This window comes from Lissotriton helveticus, chromosome 5_1 (assembly GCF_964261635.1).
Source record: "Lissotriton helveticus chromosome 5_1, aLisHel1.1, whole genome shotgun sequence".
In the NCBI taxonomy this organism is placed as follows: domain Eukaryota; kingdom Metazoa; phylum Chordata; class Amphibia; order Caudata; family Salamandridae; genus Lissotriton; species Lissotriton helveticus.
In genome coordinates this window covers 1,276,874,213-1,276,900,014 of record NC_136065.1, presented here as the reverse complement: position 1 = coordinate 1,276,900,014, position 25,802 = coordinate 1,276,874,213, and the positions used below count along the sequence as shown (strand labels likewise).

At 42.4% G+C, this 25,802-nt stretch overlaps 1 protein-coding gene across 1 annotated transcript in view; it reads right to left on the bottom strand.

Annotated features, from left to right (window-relative positions):
* Positions 1 to 25,583, bottom strand: part of LOC144752642 (fish-egg lectin-like) — a 118,826-nt gene extending 93,243 nt beyond the window's left edge. The window contains exons 1-2 of the mRNA XM_078640522.1: positions 25,475 to 25,583; positions 22,104 to 22,343 (exon numbers count right to left, since the gene is read on the bottom strand). Of these exons, the coding sequence (XP_078496648.1) occupies positions 22,104 to 22,343; positions 25,475 to 25,583 (349 nt within the window). The remainder of the gene's footprint in view (positions 1 to 22,103; positions 22,344 to 25,474) is intronic.
* Between the last annotated feature and the right edge of the window lie 219 nt (positions 25,584 to 25,802).

Here is a 25,802-nt window from a genome sequence, read left to right as displayed (position 1 = left end):
ACTCGCACGGCTGAAATCCCAAGCGTTCCAGCTGGAGGCTGCCCAACTCTCTGATGACTGGCAGCGGTCCGCGAGGAGATCCGCCGAATCTCACTGGAATCGGCTAAAGTGCTTTGGCGCCCGTCGGTTGCTCACATCTATGGGTGGGGAGACAAAAACAGAAATCTCCTCCATAACATTGTGTCTTATACCAAAGTCAAGCGTATTATTCCTGAGGTCCGTTCGAACGATGGGACCCCCCAAGTGACCTCTGCGGCCACAGCCCAAACTTTTGCTGCCTTCTATGCGCAGCTCTATGGTGAGCGACCCCCGGATGCTCCTTTGACTGCTCTGATGGACGAAACTGGTACCCAGCTGCCTTCTCTCTCTCAGGAGACTGTGGATACTCTGGACCGCCCCTTCACCCTGGAGGAGGTCCAGGATGCCATCTCCCTCCTACATCCCGGTAAAACACCTGGGCCCGACGGGTACCCGCAGGAATACTATGCGGCCTTCCGGGATACTTTGGCCCCACACCTGTTGGATCTTTTCCGCCATGTGGCAGAGACGGGCACATTCCCACCTGAGTCGGATTTGGCCACGATAGTGGTTATTCCGAAGACACGGCCGACGTCTCTGAGTTGTGAGGACTACCGCCCAATCTTGTTGATCAACATGGAGATTAAGCTCTTCACCACCGTTCTGGCTCAGAGACTCCGACCTCTCCTGCAGGACCTGGTCCACCCTGAACAATGCGGGTTCATGCCGGCTAGAGGTACCCGCCACTGCATTCGTCGCCTCCACCTAGTCCTGGCACGCCGGGAGCAGCTAACCCCATACCTGGCCCTCCTTTTCATAGACTTTGAAAAGGCCTTTGACATGGTGAATTGGGAATACCTGCAAGATGTGCTGGACAGGATGGGTTTTGATCCCTTGTTCCGCCATTTTATCAAGGTTCTCTACACCAACCCCCGAGCCCGTGCACTCATTAACGGAGCAATCAGAGGGACGCTCGATGTACCGACGGAAAGAGCGGTGCTCCACACACCTGAGCTGCAGCCAGGTGGGGCGATGTTATTTCCTCCTACCAAATAGCACGTTGGAGCAGATTGAGCAAAACCTGAAACTACACAGGTGATATTTTTCTATTTTATTGCAGTAGCTGTTAAAATCTAGGTCCTGAAGAAAGCAGTGGCGTATCCATAGCCACAAATGCTGAAACATGCTGAGCCTACTAGCTTGCAGATATTTTGTTAAATCTGCTAGTTTATCATTTTGCTTTTAACCCCTTCCATGCTGATGACAAACCCCAGCCGTCATGCACTACAGTGCTCGTGTGCTGATGACGGCTGGGGTTCGTCATGAACCCGCTCACTACATAAAACTTCCGCACAGGCGCAGAATCGCCTGGAAGAAATTAATGTTGGGAGAGTTGAGAGAAATCATTAAAATTGCTTATCTCTACTCAATCTCTACCTAATTCTATACACTTAAATTTCACCACACATTTATGCACTGCAATTCAGTTACCCTGATGTACCAAACATTTCCGGTCCCACCCTCCACACAACTTCTTACCCATCTTGGGTTGACTGTCTGTCACAATAATAACTAGTGATAGACCACACTTTCTTCTGGGTTATGGAGAGCCCAGATGATGAATAGGGCGGTTCCGTGTGGGAACTGATGGGCACCTTTTACAAATTCAGGAATTGTGTGATGTTGGTTGCACATTTTGCAGTATTTGCTCAGTTATTCTGCCTTGATTGCACTACACACTAGTAAACACAGTTGAATCCCCCCCTTTTTTTCGTTTGACCGACAGACACTTTTGTTGTTATCATAACGTAGTATTTGGGCACGTGTCTGGATGGGTCGTTAATCTAGCCCTAGGACCCTCCTCCCAATGTTCGTTTATTGTTGGTTGTGTTATCACAAAGGGATGGTAAAAAAGAGTGAAATGCAGTTTTTGCATCCAGGACCTTAAATGAAACTCAGAGGAGGTATGCAGTGATTGAAAAAAGGTGTTGGCATTCCTATAGGCTATTGAAAATTTCAGAAATGACATGTGGGGAAGTCTATCCACATTAAGGGCGAAACACAAACCGCTGGTGAACATATTACCACCTGGTGGGGGGATGGAACGCCCCTGCACGCATTTCTAGATTAACTTCAAGACTACAAGAGAATTATTTTAAACCAGAATTTGTTCCTGGGAAGTGCAATGTGATGGCTGATTGCTTATGAAGGCCACCTTGCTGGTTGGAGGATATTAACATAAGTTTGAGTTAAGTGGACATGATTGCTACTATGAAAGATGTTGTTGCTGTGACTTTTTTATGCCATTATAGAGGATAAGTGAGCATAGAGTGAAATGAGGGATACATTATGGGAACAGGTAAGGAACTGTGTGTCTTGGAATGTTGGCCTAAGGAGTTGATTTCTATAGAGTGATTACCATTTTTGAAGGCTTCATGAGAGTTGGATGTGGAAGGTGGATTATTATTCAATCAAGTAAGTGTGTTGCTCTAGTTGATATGCGAAAAGTGATTTTGTGTCTGGCTCATGAAAAGCATATTCATATGTCGGCTATGAAGAAGCTTATCAGAACGTGTTTTTGGTGGCCAGGTATGGACAGGATGCCAGACAGGGTAGTAAGAGAGTGTGATCAACGTAGTAATGGTGAGAAAACCTTAAAGGTTAATCCTGCACCTTTGAAACCAGTTGCATGGTTGAAATTGCCTTGGAAATGTCTGGTCCATTTTCTTCTTTACCTCAAAAAGCTAGGTTTGCTTGAGTGATGATAGATTATCACTCCAAGTCACTGGTAGTAAAATGTATTGCGCCAAACACTGCCCAAGTAGTAATTGAGCTTTTTAAGGAGACTGTTGCTAGAGAAGGATGTCCTGATGTTTTAATTACGGCTAAGTACGGATAATGGAACCCAGCTTAAGTCGAGAGAAATGGAAAGATTTCTCAAACTGTGTGGAATACAGCATGCCACTACCACGTAACAGGAACCTCACAGTAATGGATTAGTAGAGAGATTCAACTATGTTTTAAGAGAGTATGTGGTGTAGGCACGTAAGAGTGGTTGTTAATAGAGGAATGTGCTAAGGGAGAAATTGTGGATGTATTGCATTACACCTCATTTCGTTATGGAAGTGAGTCCATTCAAGTTACTTAAAGGAAGAGATCCTGTTTCCAAGTTGTGTCCATCTTGGTTCAAGAAAAGTTGTGGTAATAGCAGGCGTAGTATGATGTGGATAGTGTGAGCAGGAGAGTTAAATGGAAGCCGAAGAAGAATAAAAAATTGTATGATGTCAAATGGAATTTTAAAGAACCAATGGGAGATTAGGTGACGATTCTCAAACCTGGTATACTCCACAAAGGTGGGCCCAAGTATGGGAAGGTAATGAATGTCATTAGTATTTACCAACAGCGTTGTTACACAAGATGGTAAAGTGTGGAACCCTAGAAGGGTTGTTAAATGCTAACATATGGCAAATTTAGATAAAATGGAATGTGAGCAGAGTTGTGATGAAAGTGACATATTTCTTCCAAAGTTTGGCAAAATTGGACCAGAGGGAAACACTGTGAATTTTTCTTGTCATGAGGGCAGTAAAGTGGACACTGACTGGTGTTGAATTGACACAGCAGAGTGTTGGTAGAAATGAAGTTTAGAAAATAGATAAAAGGATTTGTGCCTTTTTATCTATAGTTTGAATTGTTTTTAAATGTGTACTTGAGGTTTTATAGTACATCTTTCATGTAAAACAGTATTTTTTGTCTTGCTGTCAAACACGTATCTACACTGGTGATGATGGGTGGAGTATATGCACTTTGAAAAAGGCTTGTGCTGAAATGCGTCAGTGCGTTAATCTTGGAAAAATAAAGACTACCAGGAGTGCCCATTGTTCTTACGGTTAGCTGACCGACGTTTGGGTCATATATATATATATACAGTGATTAGTGAACGTATGAAGTTCATATAGGTTGGTGAGAAACTAGTGATGGTAAATGTTTTTTCCATCATTTGAATAATTGGATTATCCAGTTAATAAGTTTGTGCTATTCCGAAGAATATCTCTTGGTAATGACGGTTTAACCTGGCATTTTTTTCGTGTCTTATAATTACAAATGAGATGAATCATAACAGGTTTCAATTGGAAATGCACAAGTCACTTTTAACTAAATGAATTGTTATAAATATTGGGGATTATCCCGGGAGATGTAGCAATTAAGTCTGTCTTCTACATTAATTTTTGAAGACTAGTCTGTGTCCAATCGAATGATGTAAAATTTGAGCACTTGCACTTTAAATTCAGATCGCGCTCTCCATGTGTCATGTGTCCAAGGCCTCTGTGCAGGCCGAAACGTTATGCTGACGAAGGTGCCGATTAAATAAGAAAACTCACCTGAATTTTGGATCTCGTGTTCTTTGCTGCAGCGGCGTCCAGGAGCTTGTGGAATTGCCATCCAGTGTTGAGCGTTTTAAACAATATATATATATATATATATATATATATATATATATATATATATATATATATATATATATACTAGCAGCCCGCCCCAGCGTTGCCTGGGGCAGAAGGGGACTGGGGGCAGCATTTCAGGCTTGCGTGCACTCCCGCCCCGGCCCCCGCCCGCCACGACATTGTCTGTGTCCCGGACAATGTCGTGGCGGGCGGGGGCCGGGGCGGAGTGCACGCAAGCCTGAAATGCTGCCCCAGACCCTGAGCCTTACCGCAGTTGTTCCGGGCCAACCTCCCACACCTGCTCCCTCCCGCCCCGTGTCCCAGAGCCTTACCTGAGCCGCCGCTCCTCCCCGAGCTCCTCATTTCACCGCCGCTCCTCCTCGTCATCACGTACGTTGCGGCCAGCGCTACATCGTGGCCGTCAGCGTCGCGGCCGGCGCTACTTTCAGGGCACTTCTTTTTTTTTAAGTCATATTTTTAAATTTACGATTTTTTTAAATTTTCTATAGCCCATGTCCATCTGCACACCCTGAGGATTACAACAATGTATTGGGTGTGTGGATTGGCGCTGTGGTTCCCGAGTTTACCTTGCCAAAAGGTTTGTGTTCTCTCTTTATAATAGTAGTATAGAAGATATATGTATATATATGTATATATATTTGTAAGTGCTAATTTCGTGAAAGAAGCAAAGCTAGAGCCCAGATCCTTACAGCGTGGTATATTTATTCCAACAAAATTGTCAAAAGCCACGCGTTTCGGTGCAGCCGCACCTTGTGCACGTATATGTATACGGGGATCATGTATATATATATGTATGTCTTTTTAAAGAAAATGTAAGTATTTTGCAGATAACTATAAAGCTGTTTTATGTATATATTTTTTAAAATTAAAAAGCTTTAAACTTACCTCCTAAATACTTTTGTGTTGTAAAGGCTTGCGTTGTAAAGGCATGCGATGTAAAGACGCGCTCGTTGTAATGACCGCATCGTTAAGGAATGTGTTGTAATGCATGCGTGGTTCTGTCATACAACGGTTACATTTTAGTAAGCAAAGCACCTTTGGTTAAGTCTGACAAGCCTATTAATGTTATATATGATTAACCATAATGGGAGCACTAGACCTACGTAAACTTTAGAGCGTCGGATATGAATCCAAAAACATTTGATAAATACAAAGATATGTTGGGATATTGCGAGGGTTGCACAATTTATAGTGAAATTAAAAAACTCAAGAAAATATGTAGCAAAGAAGGTCAGAGCATACATGGATTGAGAGACGTGGGTATGTTAGTGATTCTTTTAACTGCAGAACATCCATGTCTGTGTTTGCTGGAAATGTTGAGAAGTCTGATGACGTTCTTGTACTTCTTGAGGTGTTCACTTACAGACTTGGTCACGTCAAAGAGTTTGAACACAGGGTCATACTGTTCAACTTTAAATAAAACATGAGATCTACTCGGAGAAATTTCATATATATGAGGTTGTTAAAAGGGTAATCTCTGTGTTGGACCGATCGCTATAGGCTAGAAAAAATCAGAAGGATCCGCTGAACAAAAACATTGTGATAGATTTTGCCACCATTACACAAGAAGCATGAAATGTTTGCTGAGCTAAGTAGCTCCAAGTATTTCAAGTATAGTCCCTTAAAGGCAGCTTATCCCAGATAACGTCATGGTATGGCTGTAGGGAAATGACTACATTTATCAGTTGGTAAACATACACTCAGTGGAAGATGTCCACAGTGCGAATAACAGCTGCATGAGTAAGTCCTTTGGATCTCTTCAGGTTCCTACTGATGTGCCTTTCCCAAAGTGGCCCTTTTTCCCCTTGCAAGACCTGTCCATAACGACACTTTAACAATGCAAAGGTAGCCTCTGCCTTGCTGACCCCTGTCTCTACCTTTACTTGTAGCTTCCAGGATTCATGCAGCAAATCCTGGCTCATGATTCTTGCTGAAGCTGGATTTCTGTAAACTATTGCAACAGACAGTCTGTGCCGTGCCTGATCAATACCTGGCCAATGAAATATTTGGTCTGATATGTTTCCGTAAATATCCTCATGCAGTACCCCCTTCTCCACCCTTTTGTTATAGGAACTCCCTCTACTCAGGCATCCCCAAATAAGTGACAAGATGACTTCAGGTAGTCCAGAATCCTAGCGTGCGGGTTCTCTCCAAAATTTCTAAGCACCAATCAGCTGCACCAGCGTTAGAAGACTTACACTAGTTACCGATTCATTGTGCCATTCATAAGAAAGGTTTGCAGCTATTCAGCATCTGGTGACTCCTTATACTCTAAGAAGGGTATCAAACTACTGCAGGTGCCAAGGATCAAGAGTGCAAGATGCGCAGGACGTTCCTTTGCATATCCTGTCACACAAGCTCTGGAACGCTTTTTCAGCATATATTAGACTAGACCAGTCAGAGCTTAGCTTCAGAAAGCCTTTTGAAAACCTTTCTATTGTTATATTCCATATAGGTATCATAGTATAGACCCAGGATACTTCATTACCCTTCACCTATATTCTTCCCTACATTACACTTATAACGGTTTACAGAGACTGACCTTTTACCAAGATACAACACTGCATTCAGAACGCTGATTTTCCCTGGTTCGAAGTCTTGGAAGCATAGCAGGACTACCATCTCCTGTATAATATCTGTGTATAAAGTTCATGTCCGACGTCATTCTTATGCCAACACAGTAATACAGCAAGGTCAGACCCCTGGGGAGACCTTTGGGTATATATACATCACATCTTGCTAAGATAGGGAGAGGAGACCAGGACTTCCCGTCAGACACACTGACCAGAGACGCTGAGGTTCCTGTATGCAGACATCCCTCGTGCGGTGTCCAACTCAAGACCAGGACAGGGTCCCACAGTCTCTCTCTTCAGGTAATGGGGTTGACTCTATCCTAGAGGGATTCTTGGCCTAAACACCTACTCACATGCTAGGTACGCTTAGGTACATCTAGTTAGGGAAACATCGTAGGAGTACGAATCTTTTTATTATTATGTATTTTATGTACTTGTATGTATTCATGATTACTGCAAGATGGTAGAGCTATACCATCCATTTACTTTCATAGTACTGCTACGTAGGAGTACGCATATTTTTATTATCATGCATTTTATGTACTTGTATATATTCATGATTACTGCAAGATGGTAGAGCTATACCATCCATTTACTTTCATAGTACTGCTAATCATTTATATCTTTTACTGCTTAACAGTTGTTGCAGCTCATGTATTTTACACCAGAATGGCAACTGTTCAATAAATACTTCTTGAAAATGCCCAGCATGTTTATTCTGTGTACCTCTCTAAGACAGACTAAGTAAGCACGAGTGACTGAGCATAAACTAGTATGGCTTTTCCAAGGTCCCGAGGGATCAAGGTTGTCATGATCGATGGTTGCCAAGAACTACTCTCTCCTTGGTAAGAGGATATTCTAGTGGCATTGTGAGCTAGCTGATACAAAAGGCCAACATACCCGGTGGGGGTGTTCAGAATCAGTCCGACACCAATCCTACAGTGTATGTTATCCGACTGTGCAGATCCTGTATAGGTTTTATAGGAACTATATAACACTATCCTGTTTTATTTTCAGGGCATGCAAGCAGTACTATTTGTTAATGCCTGTTACCAGGGCTGTGTAGGCCTGTTGGGTACCATGCTCTCTATAAATTTCGAATAATAGAATAGATTGCGGATTTCGTGCAGCGTTCTTTTTTGCCAACTGACACTTTTCCATTTTCACTGCAGCTCTTAGTTAAATAGTAATGCGGTTGTAGGTGGAGAAATGCCTGTAGGGGAGCAGGGGTATGGTGGGGGCACTCCCCGCTAAAAAATATGAAAGCAAGAGGCAATCACGGTGGGGCAAACACTAGTATCAAGAGCGTGTTTGTCTTTTCTTTTTTTAAAATATCTTTGTTCATCAACAAGTCAACATTTACAGTAGGCCGCAGGTAGGATTACAGATATCACAAACAAAAGAACTTTAACAGAAAAAAAGACAACCAAAGGCAGTGAATTTGCAAATACCCTCGATCCTAATTCTTATCATACATTATAATATAGATCCCCATATAGATTTTAATTTATTCAAAGATTGCGTTCCCCTTGCATTCGCCAGAATGTATTCCATTGCATATATTTCCTTCATCAACATCCACCAATCACTGATATTTGGAGGGTTCAGACTGATCCAAACTCGGGCAATCACCAATCTAGCTATTACCAACAAAATCAGTAATAGTTGATTCTGTCTATGATTAAAAGTTTAAAGCCCCAACATGATGTCCCTCACCGTAGAGGAAAAATCTATCCCTAACTTCTGAGAACAGATTTGGCCTAACTGTTGCCAAAAGTCATCAAGTTTAGGACACTCTATAAACATATGTGTTATATTTGCAGCAAAAAGATCACACATAGGGCATTTTACTCGCGTACTAGCTGACCCCAAAACAGCCCATTTAACTATTTGCCCAGGTGTGTAATAAAGGGTACAGATAGTACCGAACTGCTACATTTGTATATTGGTAGCATGTACAGATTTCTTAACTACCCTTAGACTTTGCTCTATCTTGTTTGCCGTAACCTCCTCCCCCAATATTATACTCCATTTCTCGGCTAATTTATTACCATCCCCTTTTCTAAAGCAGGCGAAAAATTTGTACATAGAACTGATCATGGATTTAACTTTATCCTGATAAATATATCCCATATCTCCGACTTAGTTAAATTTGTCAGTTTTAAATGTGTCAACAAATAACCCTTGATTTGCAGATATTTAAAAAACATATGCCTTGGTAACTTAAACAAAAGTTGCAAATTTTCAAATGAAGCAAAACCACCATAATCATACAAATCCCTGAATGTTAAAATACCAAAATCAGCCCATCGTTTAAGTATAGTGTCCTGAAAAATCTCAGGAAAAATTGGGTTCCCCCACAAAGGAAGTTTATCATGATAGTATGATAAATCACATCTGATCAAACTAGCTTTCCAGATAGAGATAGTGTCCCGTAAAGTCTTAAATTTAACACGCTTGATATCATTTGGATCAGTAGTTTTATACAGATACATCGAGCTATTTTCTGCCAATAGTAATTGATGAAAAAAGGTGGTGCATTTAGGAACTAATAAACTCCGAAAGCAGACCAGAAATACATCTTAAAATCTGGAAATCTATACCACCCTGATCGAAAGGACATTTCAGTAAATCCATTGCTCTCTGTGCCCTCTTATAGCCCCAAATAAAACTACTAAAGAGACCATCTAATTGTTTTTAAAAACTATTAGGGACCCGCAGAGGGATGGACCTAAAAGTATTTTCATTTTGATGATATTAGCCCAGCCTACGATGCCTATGGGAAGTTTATGCCATTTTTTTAACAAAAATTGCCATTTCCTTTAGCAACGAATCATAGTTCAGAGAGACTATTTGACTGATCTGTGAAGATAATCTAACCTCCAGATACGTAGCCACAGTGCATACCCCCCTTATGGACTCCTTAGGAGTAAAAGTGTCTGAGTTTTATGAGTGTTAAGTTTATAACCGGCTACTACTCCAAACCCAGCTGCTTCTTTTTCAATTTCTTCCATTGCTCCTATTGGTTCAGTTGTGAAAATCACTATGTTGTCTGCACAGGCAGTTCCCCTTAATGAGCTTACACCCTGCCGTAGTGGTATAATTTGAAGATTGGATTGTAGTGAAAAAATAAACGTTTCAATATAAAGGGCAAATAAAAGCGGAGAAAGTGGACTTCCCTGTCGCGTGCCACGAAAGATTGAAAATACTTCTGATTGTATCCCCAAGTATATTAATTTTGCTTGTGGTTTACCATATAGAGCCTGAATCCACTGTTTAAAAATGTTGCCAATTCCCATTTTTTCCAGTACAGCCCATAAAACTTCCAATCAACAATGCCTTTTCCGCGTCTAAGAGCAACATACCTAATGGAATGTCATTTTTTTATCCAGATCAATGGCAGAGATGGCAGTGTTTATATGAGCTGTAGTCTCCCTTCCTTGAATAAAACCATGTTGATGGACTGAGACAAGATATGAAATACCTGGTGCCAATCGGGTAGCAAGAATGTTGGCGAATATTTTTGCATCAGAATTAATAAGTGAAATAAGCCTATAGGAGCCCCGCTCATTAGAAGGCTTATTTTTCTTTTTTTTAAAAACTATTTGTGTCAAATTCCAAGATTCAGGTACTGTACCATGGTTACCAATGTATTGTATTACTGTATTACCCCTCTAAATGGTTCAATTAACTGCTCTTTAAATATTTTGCAAAACTCCAGAGGTAAGGAGTCTTTCCCTGTTGCTTTTCCCGAGAGAAGTGCTGATATTGCTAACAATATTTCCTCCTTACTAATATCATTGCCTATTGTAACAGTATCTTCTTCTTTCAACTATGGCAGATATATGTTTTGAAGATACTGTTGTATATCTTCCTCATTTGTTACAGTATTGGGAGTGTATAACTTCCGATAAAAAACAGAAAATTGTCCTAGAATCTCTTTCGGCTCTGTGTACGTAATCCCATTTGCCGCTTTTATCTCTTTAATATAAGTTTTGGCCCGATCGTCAGCTACCTTGTGAGCGATGACTTTTCCCATATGTTCACCGAACTCGTACTGTGAAGCACGATACTTATTATATCTTGCGACCTTTCTTTCCTTAAGTACCTTTTTGGCAGCCACCCTCAAATCAATTAATTCTCATAATAGCTTATCCTGGTTAGATAGTCCAAACCGGACCAAATTAATATGCTCCATATCAGCCTGTCTTATAGTCAAGATACCCTCTTCTGTTCGGTTTTGCTTTCTTTATTTTGCTGTAGTACATATTGCAGTGTAGTTCCTAGAATAACTGCATTTCCAAGTATCCAATATTATAATAGGTGTAGCTGATCCTATATTTTCCTGGAAAAAACTTCAAGCGGCCTCCTAGTAGTTTCTGTATATGTCTCATCTGTAAGTAGATATTTTAGAAATGTAAAAGGTTTACGTATCTTTTCTCCTACTATAGCCTGAAATATTACCATAAGAGGATTGTGATCAGAGGTAATACGTGGGTATGTCATTAAATCAGCTGTAGTAGCGATCCAGTTTGAAACCCACGCCATATCTAATGTTGAATAAGAATTATCTGGAGATGAATAATAGGTATATCCTGCAATGTTAGGATATAAGTATCTCCACAGATCTTTCACCAACTGTAAACGGCCCAACTCCACTATCACAGCTCTTGTTTTAGACATTCTGTGGGCGGGGGTCTGTCTACTAATACAGTTGAAATCCCCCATAATCAACTTCTCTCCTTCCCAATTTAATAATTCCATATTTAGAGCATAAAAAATGAATGGTTCATCTACATTTGAGCCATATATACCACATATGACATACTTTTTACCTCGTATTTCAACCTGTGCAATTGCCCATCTCTAAGCCTGATCACTCATGGTTTTTTGTATCACAGACAAAAATCATTTTTGCTTCAATATAGCCGCTCCTCTAATAGAGCAAGACTGCGAAGTACAGACAATAGTTTCATAGCTCAATTGTACTAAAGGTTTACGATCTTTAGTTTACGATCCTTATAAGAAAGATGTGTTTCTGTTAACAGAGCAAACTGAGGGTTATGTCTCTTTAACTCTTCCCGTACCAGCTGCCTCTGAAGTTTACTATTTAGACCTGCGACATTCCAAATTATACTCTTAATTCTACCCATCATCAAAATGTTTTTTTTCCTCTTTCATGTAGTCCATTATATTTCATTTCCACCTTTTAACATTTGTTCTTTTCCATTCATTTTCCTCCTCTGATATAAACAAATTCATTCTTAATTCTTCTTTAGCTGTCTTGTTGATTTTATTTTCCATATTTTCCCCCACCTTAACCCTTCCAAAAACCTACTCGCCAACCCACCCTCGTACCTTAGGAGAGAAATTACCCCCTTAAAGAAGCTGCTAAAAAGGCAGCCAAAGGAAGACAGGTCCCCCTATACACACCGCACTCACCCGAAAACCCCGCGCCTGAAGCCGTGAAAATGTAACAATCTCCGACTAATCATTAATCAGTGTTCATTTCAACTCATTTCTTCCCACCCTTCTCATAGCCTCCTTAGCCTCTTCGACAATGAAGAAAAAATGCATTTGACCACCTTTCAAAACCTTCAACCGTGCTGGATCTTGGAAAAACACTTGTGCATTTAAGTATTTCAGAGGTTCAATTAACTGCCTCATTTGCCATCTCCTATCCATTGAAGCTTTACACAAATCTGATCACACAAAAAAGTAACAGTATCAGTTGTTATAGGAGAGTTTGGGCAGGCTCTTAGGTATACAGCCTGACGCAACAAAAAATTGCCAAAATAAATTAACAGAGGCCTAGGAAACTGAGACCCTTGTCTCTGAGGCCCAAGAGAGTGTCTATGTGCCCGCTGTATCTGGCTATCCCAGCCCCAGTCAGCCAGATCTGGGAAAGCTTTCTGAAAGAGCAGTACCAAATATGCCCGGGGGTCTGCGCTCTCTTTTTCCTCTGGAACACCAAATAGTCTCAAGTTCTGCTGGCATTGACGATTCTCTAAATCCTCCACCTTGAGCTGCAATGCTCTGATTGAAATGTTGTGAGTCTGCGTTTGTTCGATTGTCTGTGACACAGCCTCCTCAGTGTCTGCCACACGCTGCTGGAGGTCTACAATGTCTTTTACAAGAGAGTCGACCTTAAGTGTTGCTGCCTGTAAGGCCTGTTGGATGCCTTGGTTATCCGTTCTGAGTTGCGAGTAGTGCTCCTGAGCTTCTTGTCTCTGATCTTTTAGAGATTGAAAGATTAAAGCCAATGACGGTTCTGACTGAAAACTGGACTGCTCTGTTGACATTAAATCAGAGTTCCCAACATCAGTTCCAGAGACTTCCGTGATATCAAATGATGCTGATTGCATAGAGGTAGTAGGGGCAGTAGAGGCAGTAGAGACGATATCTGTCTTTTCCCATATCTCCCACAATAGTGACCAAAGACTTCACCCCACCTTTTGTTTGAACCCGACGGAGGGAGGTATCATTAAGTATCTCTTTATTGCGTGACACACTATCTTGTTGGTCAGATTTGGTTGGTGTCTTCTTATTATTACCCCTTGGATACATAGATTTTGTGATTGCATTCTTCTTCTTGACCACCGATTTTGGTTTATTTTTTTGTATTTAGTTCTACTTTTTTTCCTCCCCCTACATCATTTTGAAGTATCTCCCCTTCCTCCGATGAGCTCATGTTTGAAGGGGATTGAGAGTTTATTTGAACTTCAGGGCAGTTATTAATGGATAGTGAGACTGACCTAGCCGGACAATTATCACCACCTTCTTGTTGCCGTTCAAAGATCTGTTGCTGAGACTGAGAGCTATCAACCACATTAACAGTGTTATTCTCACTAACTGGGTCAGTTGTACCAACTGTAACAGTCGTGCTACCAACACCACCTTCAGTTACCACTACTAAACTAATCAGAGGAATAGTCCTGCACATATCACCATCAGTCGGTTCCAAAGTTTCCTTATTTAATTCATTTTCCCCCTGTACTAGAGTGTTTCCTCCTGTAGGGGTCCTATCTCCTCTCTGTTGCCCAGCAGTTTCTTCCATACATATTTGCTGGTCAGGAAAAGCCCCCATCAGAATCCCCACAATATCTTGACTACCACCATTCTCAATAGGCAAATTTAACGAGAACAGCTCTGCAGCTTTTCTTGATTGAATTAGCTCGAGTATGGGCTTACCAACCTTAGAGTTATCAGCCCGTGATCTCACGGTTGCCAACCCTGCACTGGCATCAGCGTCCTAAGTCCGCTCTGTTTCCCCCGTTACAACAGGAGGTAGCTGTCTTCCAGCGTGCGTTGAACAGAGCTGGTGCCTTCGGCTGGGTCATCCTGAGTTTGTCTCCTCTATCCGAAGCCAAAGACTTCCAGCTGAATACCGAGCTCAGTCAACGGATCAGCCGAAGTCTGTGAAGCCGCCTGAGAGTACTGCCGCCAATAGTGAACGCCAGCAAGTATTCTTCTTTGCTACTGTAATACCAAGTGGGAAAGTCTTAAGTCTCAATTCAGACTCGGTTCCGCCACATTAATTCCGCAGATTTAAACAAACCATAGGGGTTTACAGCTGGGTTTACGGGAGCTGCTCAGGTTACCTGTCTTCCCGGCGGCGTCAACCCGCCATCTTGCTCCTCCCCACTTGTTGGTCTTTTCAATGCAGTGAAATATCCGCAAATCGTACCAGTGAGTGGAAGCAGTCAGATGTCCGTCAGGAAGGCTTGGGGCCTTTCAGCCAGTGGTTTGGGGCTGCTCCTAGAATGGGCACTTTAAGAAATTGAAGGGCTGAGTGCCCTGAGCCAATTAAACATTCAGGTGCAGACAACTGGTGGATTTCTTGGTGTCTCGCTAAGCCCCATGGTTCTGGAGTGGCAGTAGGAGGAGCCTGACCACTCCCTTTGAGGTAGCTGCAGTTTGATTACAAACAGTGAACAAGGGTGGGCAGAAGAGACTTTTGTAAGTACCTTCCCAAATTCCTACTGGTAAGAGGAAGCATAAGTTATAGACCGCTGCTTATGTGCCTCGTTTGACTGTTGCTAATGGAACCTTTTCCACTGTGACATCAATTCCATTATTTGCAGAAGACTTGCTCCCAGTGTAAATATGAGAAAGCCTGCTCTGGTACTCCGGGGAGCTTTAACAATGTCAGAAAAATCTGGGTGTAAGGACCTCTTCCTTACAGCAAGAACTTTCAGTATGTTTCAATGCCAAGTACTCTGCCTGCAAAGAGCAGGTGTGCCAGAAAAAGGAGGAACATGGGGAGACTCCACAGTTCACACGTGGTCTGGTTGATTGGTTGTGCCTGCAGAAGATTCATTGAATCGTGCTTGAAGTGGGAAAGTTTTTTTAGTTTCAGAGTTTTTGAGAACATCAGGAGCAATAGAGACGGAGTAACGCACAGATTGGAGAACCTGTGCCATGCTTGAAGAAGGGCTGAAGATAACAGAAAGCGGCCTTTTAAAGTCACAGTGGGAAGGGAAGAGGCAAGACAGAACCCTGCCGCACCCAAAGGCTGGATGGGTCTACACTAATCTGACTCCAACCACTGCAGGGTGATTCCACATGGCAAGTCTGTTTCATGTCATTCTCTGCCAATGAATCAAGGCTAGTGATGGAGCGGGGTTCAGTAGAGTGCTCACTCCAGACAAGTTTGTATGTTAGTGGTGCACGCATTGTCACTACTGTAGGGATATCAATCAGAGAAAGTAAAAGGGGTAGGTAGCACTGCATATCTTAGTCCTGGGAAGGGGTTATAGAACAGAATTAAAATGTATTGTTGCTCAAACAAGGGGCTTGCATCATGAACTACACACTGTGCTGGCCATATCCTCTTATTTCTTGTCAGTTCTCACTGCCTTCCTTATTACTCCAGTAATGGAGCTTTCATAGATTCACATGCCTGAATCATTCCCCGTTATCGAGGCGGGAGTCTCTGGTATATAAAAAAGCAATGCTTAGTTGGATAGCAAACCCATAACCTTCGTTAAGTAAAAGAGACCAAACTTGTTCCTGAACCAATCAGAGCCCCCCACCGTCTAGAACTCTCCTGAGAGAACGTTGTTCCCCTCAGATTTTCTACCAGACGTTGTGCTAGGGAGTCTCCTTTGAGCTCTGCTCAAACTCTGCTTTTTTCAACCTCTTTGAAGAACTTTGTTCTTAGAAATTCATCTGGATTGTTTACTACTCTGGACTGTGTTCGAATACATTCCTTAGAGAATGTCTGGAAAGGTGAAGAAGGGTTTATCTAGAGCCTGTGCCACTTGTTCCAAGAAGAGGCTCTATACTGATGACCCTCATACTGATTGAATTTACTGTCTATACCCGGATCACCAGGCCATAGACTGTAAGGTATGTCTGACTTTTTTAAGTCAGACTCTGAGAGATCGTGAAGGGAGCCTTTTGATATGGCTTCAAAAGCTAAAGGCCAGAAAGAAGGTTATCTCCAGTGATAGTGATGAGGCTTCCTCCTCAACATCTATGAGAACTCAAAAGAGAAGAAAATCTCCTCATACTCATTCCTAAGAAGAACGTCCTGAGAAGGCCCTATAAAAGACCACTCATGGGTCTTCTGGGTGCAGTCCTTCCAAATCTCCTCCCTCTGTGGAAAAGGAGAGTAAAGGACATGCTTCTGGAGAAAAACCACTGAAAAAGACGAGATCTGAGCTGACAAAATCACCTCCTCAGGTCAATGAACCCTTCAGGAAGCCGTTTTCTATGCCTCCTGAGGTAAAATCTAAAAAACCTGCATCATCGACAAGATGGTCGACGAAGAAACTATCGTTGTCGACGACAAAGACTGAGGTAAAGCTCATATCAAAGACGCCATCATTGCCTATAACAGTTGCCTTACCGCCGCCGACGTCATCGTCGACGCCGGTTACATCAACGGCGGTATCGACTATGACTGCAACAGTGATGACCACAATGTCACTGATGGGATCGTTGTCGACGGTGATGACGACAGTGTCGTCAATGGGAGCATCGACGACGGTGACTATATCGTCATCGACGGATAAATCTCTACGACTGGTGTCGTCGACGGCATCAACGATGGGGGTGTTGACGGCGATCTTGTCGACGAGGGAAACTCCAGAAAAAGCTGGAAATTGTCAGGAAGAGAAGAATTACACCAGAAATCACCTCCCCAAGCAAAATTACTCCCCTGGTGCCATCACACGTACTAGAAGAGCAGGATTCAGAGGAAGAGGAGGATGACGGATCCTTTGGATATGCCAGTAGTTCCTCACAACTACATGTGAAATGTCAAGATGATGACTATGAGAAGGGTTACGGGGAGTATTAATATCCTCCACAGCAACACTATCACCAAAGGTACCAGGAAGAGATGTTTGGCATGGCAACGTCCATGATGATAGATATACAGTTTATGCTAGCAGACTATAAAAAGAGATTTCTGCCGACACCAGCTTCTCAGGAAATCCCTGTCTTGCATCCACGTTCCAGGGAGTCACTACAAGACGTTACACCTACAACTCCTCAAACAGTACACCACCAGGATCCTGTCACCAGTGATGATAATGACCAGGAGGAAGGAGAAATAACGGATCCCAACAAAGAATGGGATGATTACATGATTCCATCACGAGCATCTCCCTCACCAGTACCTGCTGAGTCTCTGCCGGTGGACATCAGCGGATTCCATAATTTAATAGAAAGAGCTGCGAAGAGGTTCCAGCTTCCAATGTCTACAACACAAACAGAGTGGTTCCTATATGATTTTAAAGAGCCATAACTCAATTCAGTTCAGGCTATCCCGATTGTTATCCATGTGTGGGAAGAAGGTTTAAAAGTCATGAAGACACCGGCGACAGTTACACCTGTGCTCAAAAGGTTAAGGGAGAAATATACAGCTCCTTTGAACACACCAGCGTGTTTACGGGGCCATCCTATGCCAGATTCCGTGATTTCTCAAGCGGCGCAACAGAAATCTAAGAATCCTTCTGCGTCTATATCAGCACCTCCTGGCAAAGAGGGGAGACGCTTAGACAATGCAGGAAAGAGGTTTTCATCCATGTCTGCTCTCCTGGTTAAAGCAGCAAATGCCCTTGCCGCTCTGGGCAGATGTGACAGGCAGATGTGTTGCAATATGGCACCATACATGGACCTCATCCCAGAAGACAATAGTTATGAGGCAAAAAGCAGCGGAATGTTTTGGTGACCCTCCAAGACACCCTGCTGCTCTTAAAACCAGGGGGTCATAGGACCACTCTAGACTTACAAGATGCGTATTTTCACATTCCCATTCATCCTTCCCACAGACGATATCTTCGGTTTGCAGTAGCCGAAGACCACTACCAGTTCAAAGTACTACCATTCGGCCTCAAATCAGCCCCGTGAATTTTTACAAAGTGTCTGGCGCCAGTGGCAGCTTTGCTCAGGAAGCAAAGACACCAGGTACTTTCATACCTGGACGACTGGTTGGTAAAAGCACCATCAGAAACTTCAACCCAGGTATCAACTACGGCATGCATACAATTGTTTGCCAAACTGGGACTGACTTTGAATATAGATAAATCATCCCTTCAACATTCAAGGGAGATCACGTTCCTCGGAGTGATTCTGGACACCTCAGTAAACAAGGCATTTCCCTCCATAAAGAGGCAACTGGGTCTCATGTCTCTTGCCAAGAACTTCACAAGACAAAAGTGCCTTTCAGTACGCAGGTACAAGTCGCTACTAGGGACAATGACCTCTTGCATACCTCTCATTCATTTATGCCGACTAAAAATGCTTCCATTACAGGAAGAACTGGATTGCCAATGGCACCAGGCAGAGGGATCCTTTGACAACAAGGTGGAGATCACGCCAGCTATGGGTCAAGCAGTAACATAGTGGACCCACAAAAGGAACATTTTGGTGGGACTTTCCTTCCTGACCGGCTCCATTGGTAATTGCCACTGATGCATCTTTGGAAGGATGAAGGACATTCCTTCAGGACCTACAGGTCAGCGGTCTGTGGAAATTGCAGGAACAACAGCTTCACATCAACTTGCTGGAGCTCAAAGCGGTAGGCTTGGCATTGCTGGCTTTCCTACCAAGAATTCAAGGAGCATCTGTTTTGGTAAGAACAGACAACACAACTGCGATGCATTATCTCAACAAGCATGGAGGTACAAGATCACTCTCCCTGTCGCAGTAAGCACAAAAGATATGGAAGTGGGCTGTTCAACACGGAGTATGTCTAAAGGCAGAACATCTTCCAGGAGATCAGAATGTCAAAGCGGACACTCTCAGCACACAGAAGTCGACCTGCCACGAGTGGGAGATCAACCAGGACATATTGCAAAGCATCTTCTTCAAATGGGGAGTTCCGACAGTGGCTCTGTTGGTGACAGCTCAGAACAAAAAATGCTGGTTCTTCTAGTTACGCGACCCCCAGCGACCTTTTTGTTGTATCCTGTGCCAAAACGAATATGTATTATTAATGGTCTGTTTCAAAGTGTATCTTTAGTGTTGGGGATGCAGGATGACATTGTAAACCAGACCTATTCCTGCAAAACTTGTTTTATTTACAATTGAAATTGTCCCACTCTTCGACATAGGATCCAATTTTTTGTTTTGTTGCATGTCTGTTTTTGGGAGTTTGAAGGTTTGAATGGCAATGTGAGTGTGAGTTGAGTTAGGTTATGATTCAGGTAACGAGTATGAAAGAGGCTGCTTAAATCAAGTTTAGTATATGGCAATTTTTTGTGCACTTCTGTTTTTTCAATTATTGTAGGTGTCACACATATTTATTAAATAGCTTGTATTTCGTCTTCTTTGAAAGTTTGTAAATAAAAATAAATCTCGATGGGTTAAATCCAAATCACGACTATAAATTCATTGTTTTAGTCGTTGAAAAAGTTCCTTATTGCATTAGGTCTCAGTACTGGCTTTTTGTTTTAGTTTTTGAAGGTTCTTCGCAAGTTGGCATCACCAACGGGGATCTTGGGAGTATGCGTTTTTGATGGCATGGTCAGGCGTCTTTGCCTACGCCTTTCCTCCGATCCCCCTCCTGCCACGCATTCTCACAAAGATAAAGAAATAACCATGCAAAGTAATATTGATAGCTCTGTGGTGGCCCAGGCAACACTGGTTGACAGAGAAGTTCCTACTGTCGGAGGATCATCCGATTCGTGTGCAATCAATACCTTCACTCTTGACAATGTCACGGGGACAAGTACTTCATCCGGACCCGAAATCCCTGCGCTTAGCGGCCTGGCTCCTGAATACTGCAAATTTCTCAACCTAGATATTTCTGCAGAATGCAGAGATATACTTGCAAATGCCAGAGCGGAAAGTACAAATAGGACATATAGGATGAAATGGAAGAGATTCTGTTTTTGGTGCCAAGAACGTAATATTCATCCTCTAAACTCAGCGGCACATGAAATTATTCCATATATATTAATGTTGGCAAAAGCTGGCTTGGCCCATGGCTCTATTAAAGTACATCTGTCCGCGATTTCTCGATATAGAAGAACTTCCTCGGGTCCTTTACTGTAGTCTCAAAGAATTATCAAACAATTTATGACAAGATTATTTCGAACTTTTCCTCTCTGGCAGTTGAACATTATCTCAACAGTAATCTCAAGTGATGAGGCAGTCCTTCGAACCAATTTACAGGGCGTATCTAAAATTCAGCCAGAAGAGTTGGGGAAATACAGGCTCTCATGATACAGGAACCGTTTCTGCAGTTCAAAGACAACAGGGTTGTTCTCAGAACTAATCTGAAGTTCATTCCGAAAGTGCCAACAGATTTTCATCTGAATGAACCGCTATCCTAAAGAGGTTTTCCCTCAACTGTCAACAGCAGCGGTAAAAGCTCTTCATTCATTAGATGTTCAACACTGTCTGAATTTCTACTTGCAAAGAACAAGACCTTTCCGCAAGTCTTCCCAACTGTTTGTTGCTTATAGTGCCTCTAGGAAGGGGTTTCCTTTGTCCAAGAGTGGGATTGCCCAATGGATTTCGAGTGCAATACAGTATTGTCATCAGGTGGCGGGGAAGCCTTTGAATGCATGTGTTCGTGCTCATTCTACAAGAGCAGTGTCAACCTCCACTGCTTTATTTGCGGGAGTACCTATCCAGGATATCTGCAGAGCTGCTACCTGGAAGAGTGCGCATACCTTCACCAGACATTACTACCTTGATGCACCTGCTGAGAAGGATGTGGCAGTAGGATAAGCAGTACTAAGGAACCTTTTCCAGTGATGGTAAGCCCTCTTTATAATCCCTACTTCCTTTGTTGGTGATGTATGCACATTTTATTGTTGTATGCTGTATTATATGCAATTTGTGAAGTTTTTTGCTATATATATATATGTTTATATATGAACACTGCAATTATCAAACTCCATACAATGCCTAGTTTCAGGTCTTAGGTAACAAAAAATGCGCTTAGATTTACTGCTCGCTATTCTGATTCAGGCATGTGAATCAATGAAAGCTCCAATACTGGAGTAAGAAAACATGTTACTTACCTGTAACTGTAGTTCTCCAGTATATGAAGCTTGCATAGATTCACATGCGACTCACCCTTGTCCCCTGAGAGGCTCACCTTGGATTTAGCACAAAAATGTGTCTAAGGCACAAGTCCACAAAAATCTGAGGGGCAAAAGGTTCTCTCAGGAGTGTTCTAGAGGGAGAGGGGTTCTGATTCGTTCAGGAACAAGTTTGGTCTCTTTTACATAACAAAGGTTATGGGGAAATGGGCCTAGGCCTCTTTTCAGTTTGCTATGCAACTAAGCATTGCTTTTTTATATACCGGAGACTGCCGTCTCGATGACAGGGAATGATTCAGGCATGTGAATCTATGAAAGCTTCCAATACTGGAGAACTACAGTTACAGGTAAGTAACTTGTTTTCTTGTTGCTCGAGAAGCATTTTGCATAAAAGTTTAGGACCTTACCTTTTTTTGCATATTCTGCTCCACTTCGTGCAAGAAAGCACTTTAAGGCTTTGCAGGTTATGGGGGATTCGCGAAAGAGCCACCCATCTTAATTTATTAATTCATTCAATAGCATTAACCTTGACTTACACCTACCATCAGTTTGGACCCAGTCTCCGCCGACTAGTTTGTAGATGTTGTTGTTTCTGTTAACGCCCCAGACTCCAGCAGGCCCCACTGTGACGTGCTTGAGAGTACCGGGGATCTGTGTCCAGCCGTTACTGTAGAGGGTGTAAATGTCATCTTTTGAATTCACTCCGAACACCTGTCCGTTGCCGGCATCGATTTGTTGGAGAGCTCCAGGCACCTGCTCACAGGTCAGTTGAACAGTCTGACCTAGAGGTGAGAGTTTAAGAGACAAACGTTTTAGACCAGGTTAATGCTGGTGATTTTATTGGAACATTTGTGTAAGTCATTTATTAATGTTCTTTTTTGTGAAGAATCTTTGATTCAATTTAATGTTCATGGACATTTCAAGGATGACAACTCTAAGTCCACCACTGCCAGTTCGCCCAGTGGTGTGAACCCACTGGCTCCAGGGAGAGGTGGTGTTATGTTAGTGGTAACATGTCCCAGTTTGCAAGCAGGCCATTATGGTTTGGTCAGGGATGCCAGTGTGGTTAAAATAGAGTCTGCGCAGCCAGGAGTCAGTTTCGTAGTATCTCTGGGTAGTGCCCATCTCTCTCTCTCTACCACCTGACTCCACTGATGTGCAGTAGTTCATTTTACTGTTACACGCAGAGACGTCCCTTACTCAGAAAGCAAATTGGGCAAGAAGAAGTGTTGGCACCCTGGCTGACTGCTGCACAGTGAATAAAACGAGGCAGCAGATGTAGTGTTGCCGGAAGTTGGGCAACACTATGTGTATGCTGCGCAAGGGGGGAAACCTGGTACACACCTGTGAGCGTAAGTGTGGTGGATACATCTGGCGTGGGGCCAGACTATTGCATGCATAGCCCGGTGAGATGGGCATGGGCAAGTTTAAGACCACAACCAGTCTGTGGGTCTGGTCAGGCCTCAGCTCATTACATCAGGGCAGTAACTTACCTCTGGACACAAACATTTCTACTTCTCCCCCAACTCACCTGAATAACCTATTAGCTCTGCAGCACTGGTGTCAAGTTGTTGGTAGGGGACCGGGGAGCTGTTGGACCATTTTGGCAGGGGGTTGAGCAGAAGATGGAGGTGAAGGAAGGGGATTGGTGGGGTGTTAAACAATTGCACAGCTGATTAAAAAAAGCTTTTAAAAGCAACCTAAATGTCATCACTGGAACCAAGTTAGAGGGGCACTGCTTTTTGCATAACCTGAAGACTGGTGCCCTCGGCATGTGTCCCGCCCGCCCTTGCTAAAGGCCAACCCCCTTTACACCTACTTTCTCCTAGTTCTGTTTGACAAAATGTCTTTGGAAAAAAGAGGACCTCTAAGAGAATGAAGAGGGCAGTGATCATACTTTATCATACCTTCCATGTTTCACAGGTCCATGCGTAACTAGTTAATCCAGTCCCTTTTTTATTTAGAATTCTGGGACTTGCAGTCTTATGTGTCCCAGTATAAACCCAGGACTACAAGAACCACAATTCTAAGACAAAAAGGGAATTGGACTAAATAGTCAGGCTTGGAACAGGGAAACTTGGCAGTGAGACTTTATGCCTATTCGTATTACTGTAAAATTCCCCAAATGCATCCTTAATTCAGAACAATTAAGTTTTCCAAGCCATGCTCTTCCAGTTCAGACTTTTGCTTTGCATTTTGGGATTTGTAGTCCTATTCATAATATTATACATTCAGGACTACAAGTTTCTGAGTGTGAAAGAAAAAACCTGACTGGATGAGCTACTCACTCAAACTGGGGAGCTTTGCTGTTAATGGATTTTCAGTATAACCCGAACATGTTGGATTTCTCCCAAAAACGCCTACGAAGTGGTAATAATAGATCATCCTAATTGGGAATGTGATAGCACAACTTCATCTGCAGCTCTTAATGGTAAATTCATTAACGTTTTGTGGATAAACAATGGAGGGACCTGGATTTTGGAAACCTTTCATTCATAACATGATGGTCCGATACAAGAACTACAAGGCAACTGTTACAATAAATATTGCATCTTCCTACTACCCATTCACACATTGATGTAGACAATTGTGTTTGTACTCACCTTGCTTTTCTGAATTACATTTGCACCTATGTTATGCAATTCGTCAAAACAAATCTACCAAAGGTAGGTATGTTTTAACGATGTGTAATCGCACTTGCAGTAGCAAACCTCTGATCAGATACCTAAACCCAAGTGCTGGTGACACTTGTGCTACGCAGCCTCGGGTAGGGGGAAATCAATCGGTGACTTAAAGTTAGGATTAAAATGTGATGCTACGGTAAATGCCTATGCTAGAAATAAAGAAAAACAATTAAAAACATAAAACTACTAGTGGAGTGCAACATTTCATTCAAAGTCCAAGATGAAAACTGGAGAAAATATGGTCCTTAACTATAAGGTGTCCTTAACTATAAGGTGTTCTTAACGGAAGCCACCTGGATGAAGCTAGAACACCCATTCTAAGCGTAATTCCTGGACCATCATGAAATTTCCTAACAGAGGACTTTTAGAGGAACCAGCATAGAGGCAAACTACTGCATGAGATCTTTGAATGTACACATATCCACTTATACATCTGTCGCCCTGTTCTTGCGTACTAGCACACTCACACATCCCACTTAAAAAAAAAAACGCCAATAAACAATGTTTGATGTTCTCCATGGACAATGTTATAAACAAAGGGCAATTTTGGAAGGATTTGGATAATGGTCTTTGTATAAAAGAGTGTGTCATCATATACTTTGCAATGAGAAGTAATAGAAACGACTCAAAATTCAAATTCTAGAGTAGATACTGGAATAACAAAATCGATTCTTAATACAGGGGGTCCTAAAATAGATAACCAGTCTAAAGAAGTCACGTAGGAAACCAATGAATGCCTAGAATTTAAGACAATAGGTCTCAAGTGCTTATTACAGCACTTTTGAAAAATGCATATGACTTAGAAACATTAGACACTATGACACCTAAAGATGTGTCAAGAATGTGAACATGCAGACATTCAATAACTTTCTAATGATGAAGCTTTGTGATGCATTCTAGATCACCAGTTCTCGAGTATCTTACTAAAAAACAAAAAGAAATTATTTCACTAGCAGTGACCACTCAAAAGAACTGAATGGTCATTATTTCTTAGCTTGTGTTACTTTTACTATTTATCATGGGTGTTGCTTTATAAGTGTTTCCTTGCATATATTATCTTGCTATTTGGTGTTTGTACTCAATGTTAATAAGGTAAATTCTTTACTAAGAGGATTCAAAACAAAATGCTGATTAGTTTATTTAGGTCTCAATTGTAGTACATTTGTGCTCTTCTCCTTCAGGTTTAGCTTGTATCCCTTCATATTCTGCCCTTCTGAGAAGTCTCTTACCAGTTGCGCCTGAAAGCATATAAGGGAACTTTGTCCCCCTTCCAGCCACATCCACCTGCACCTCTCCCCATTCATTCTGCATGTGGTTCCCATCAGGACTTAGCAACATGTTACCCACAAACCCCCACTGGGGAGGGTTGGACAACTACCTGCATCTTGTGTCAGAAGAGACTCAGTTCCAGGGTGGGCCTCATACACAAGAATAAATGGATTATGAAATGAGATTGTGCTTTCAACTCTAGTTGTCTCCGGATGTAAGATTGACTTCTGATTTCTCCATTCCAGAACACTTCACCTGGTGGTGCCAGGGAGGTCCATATGGTGGATA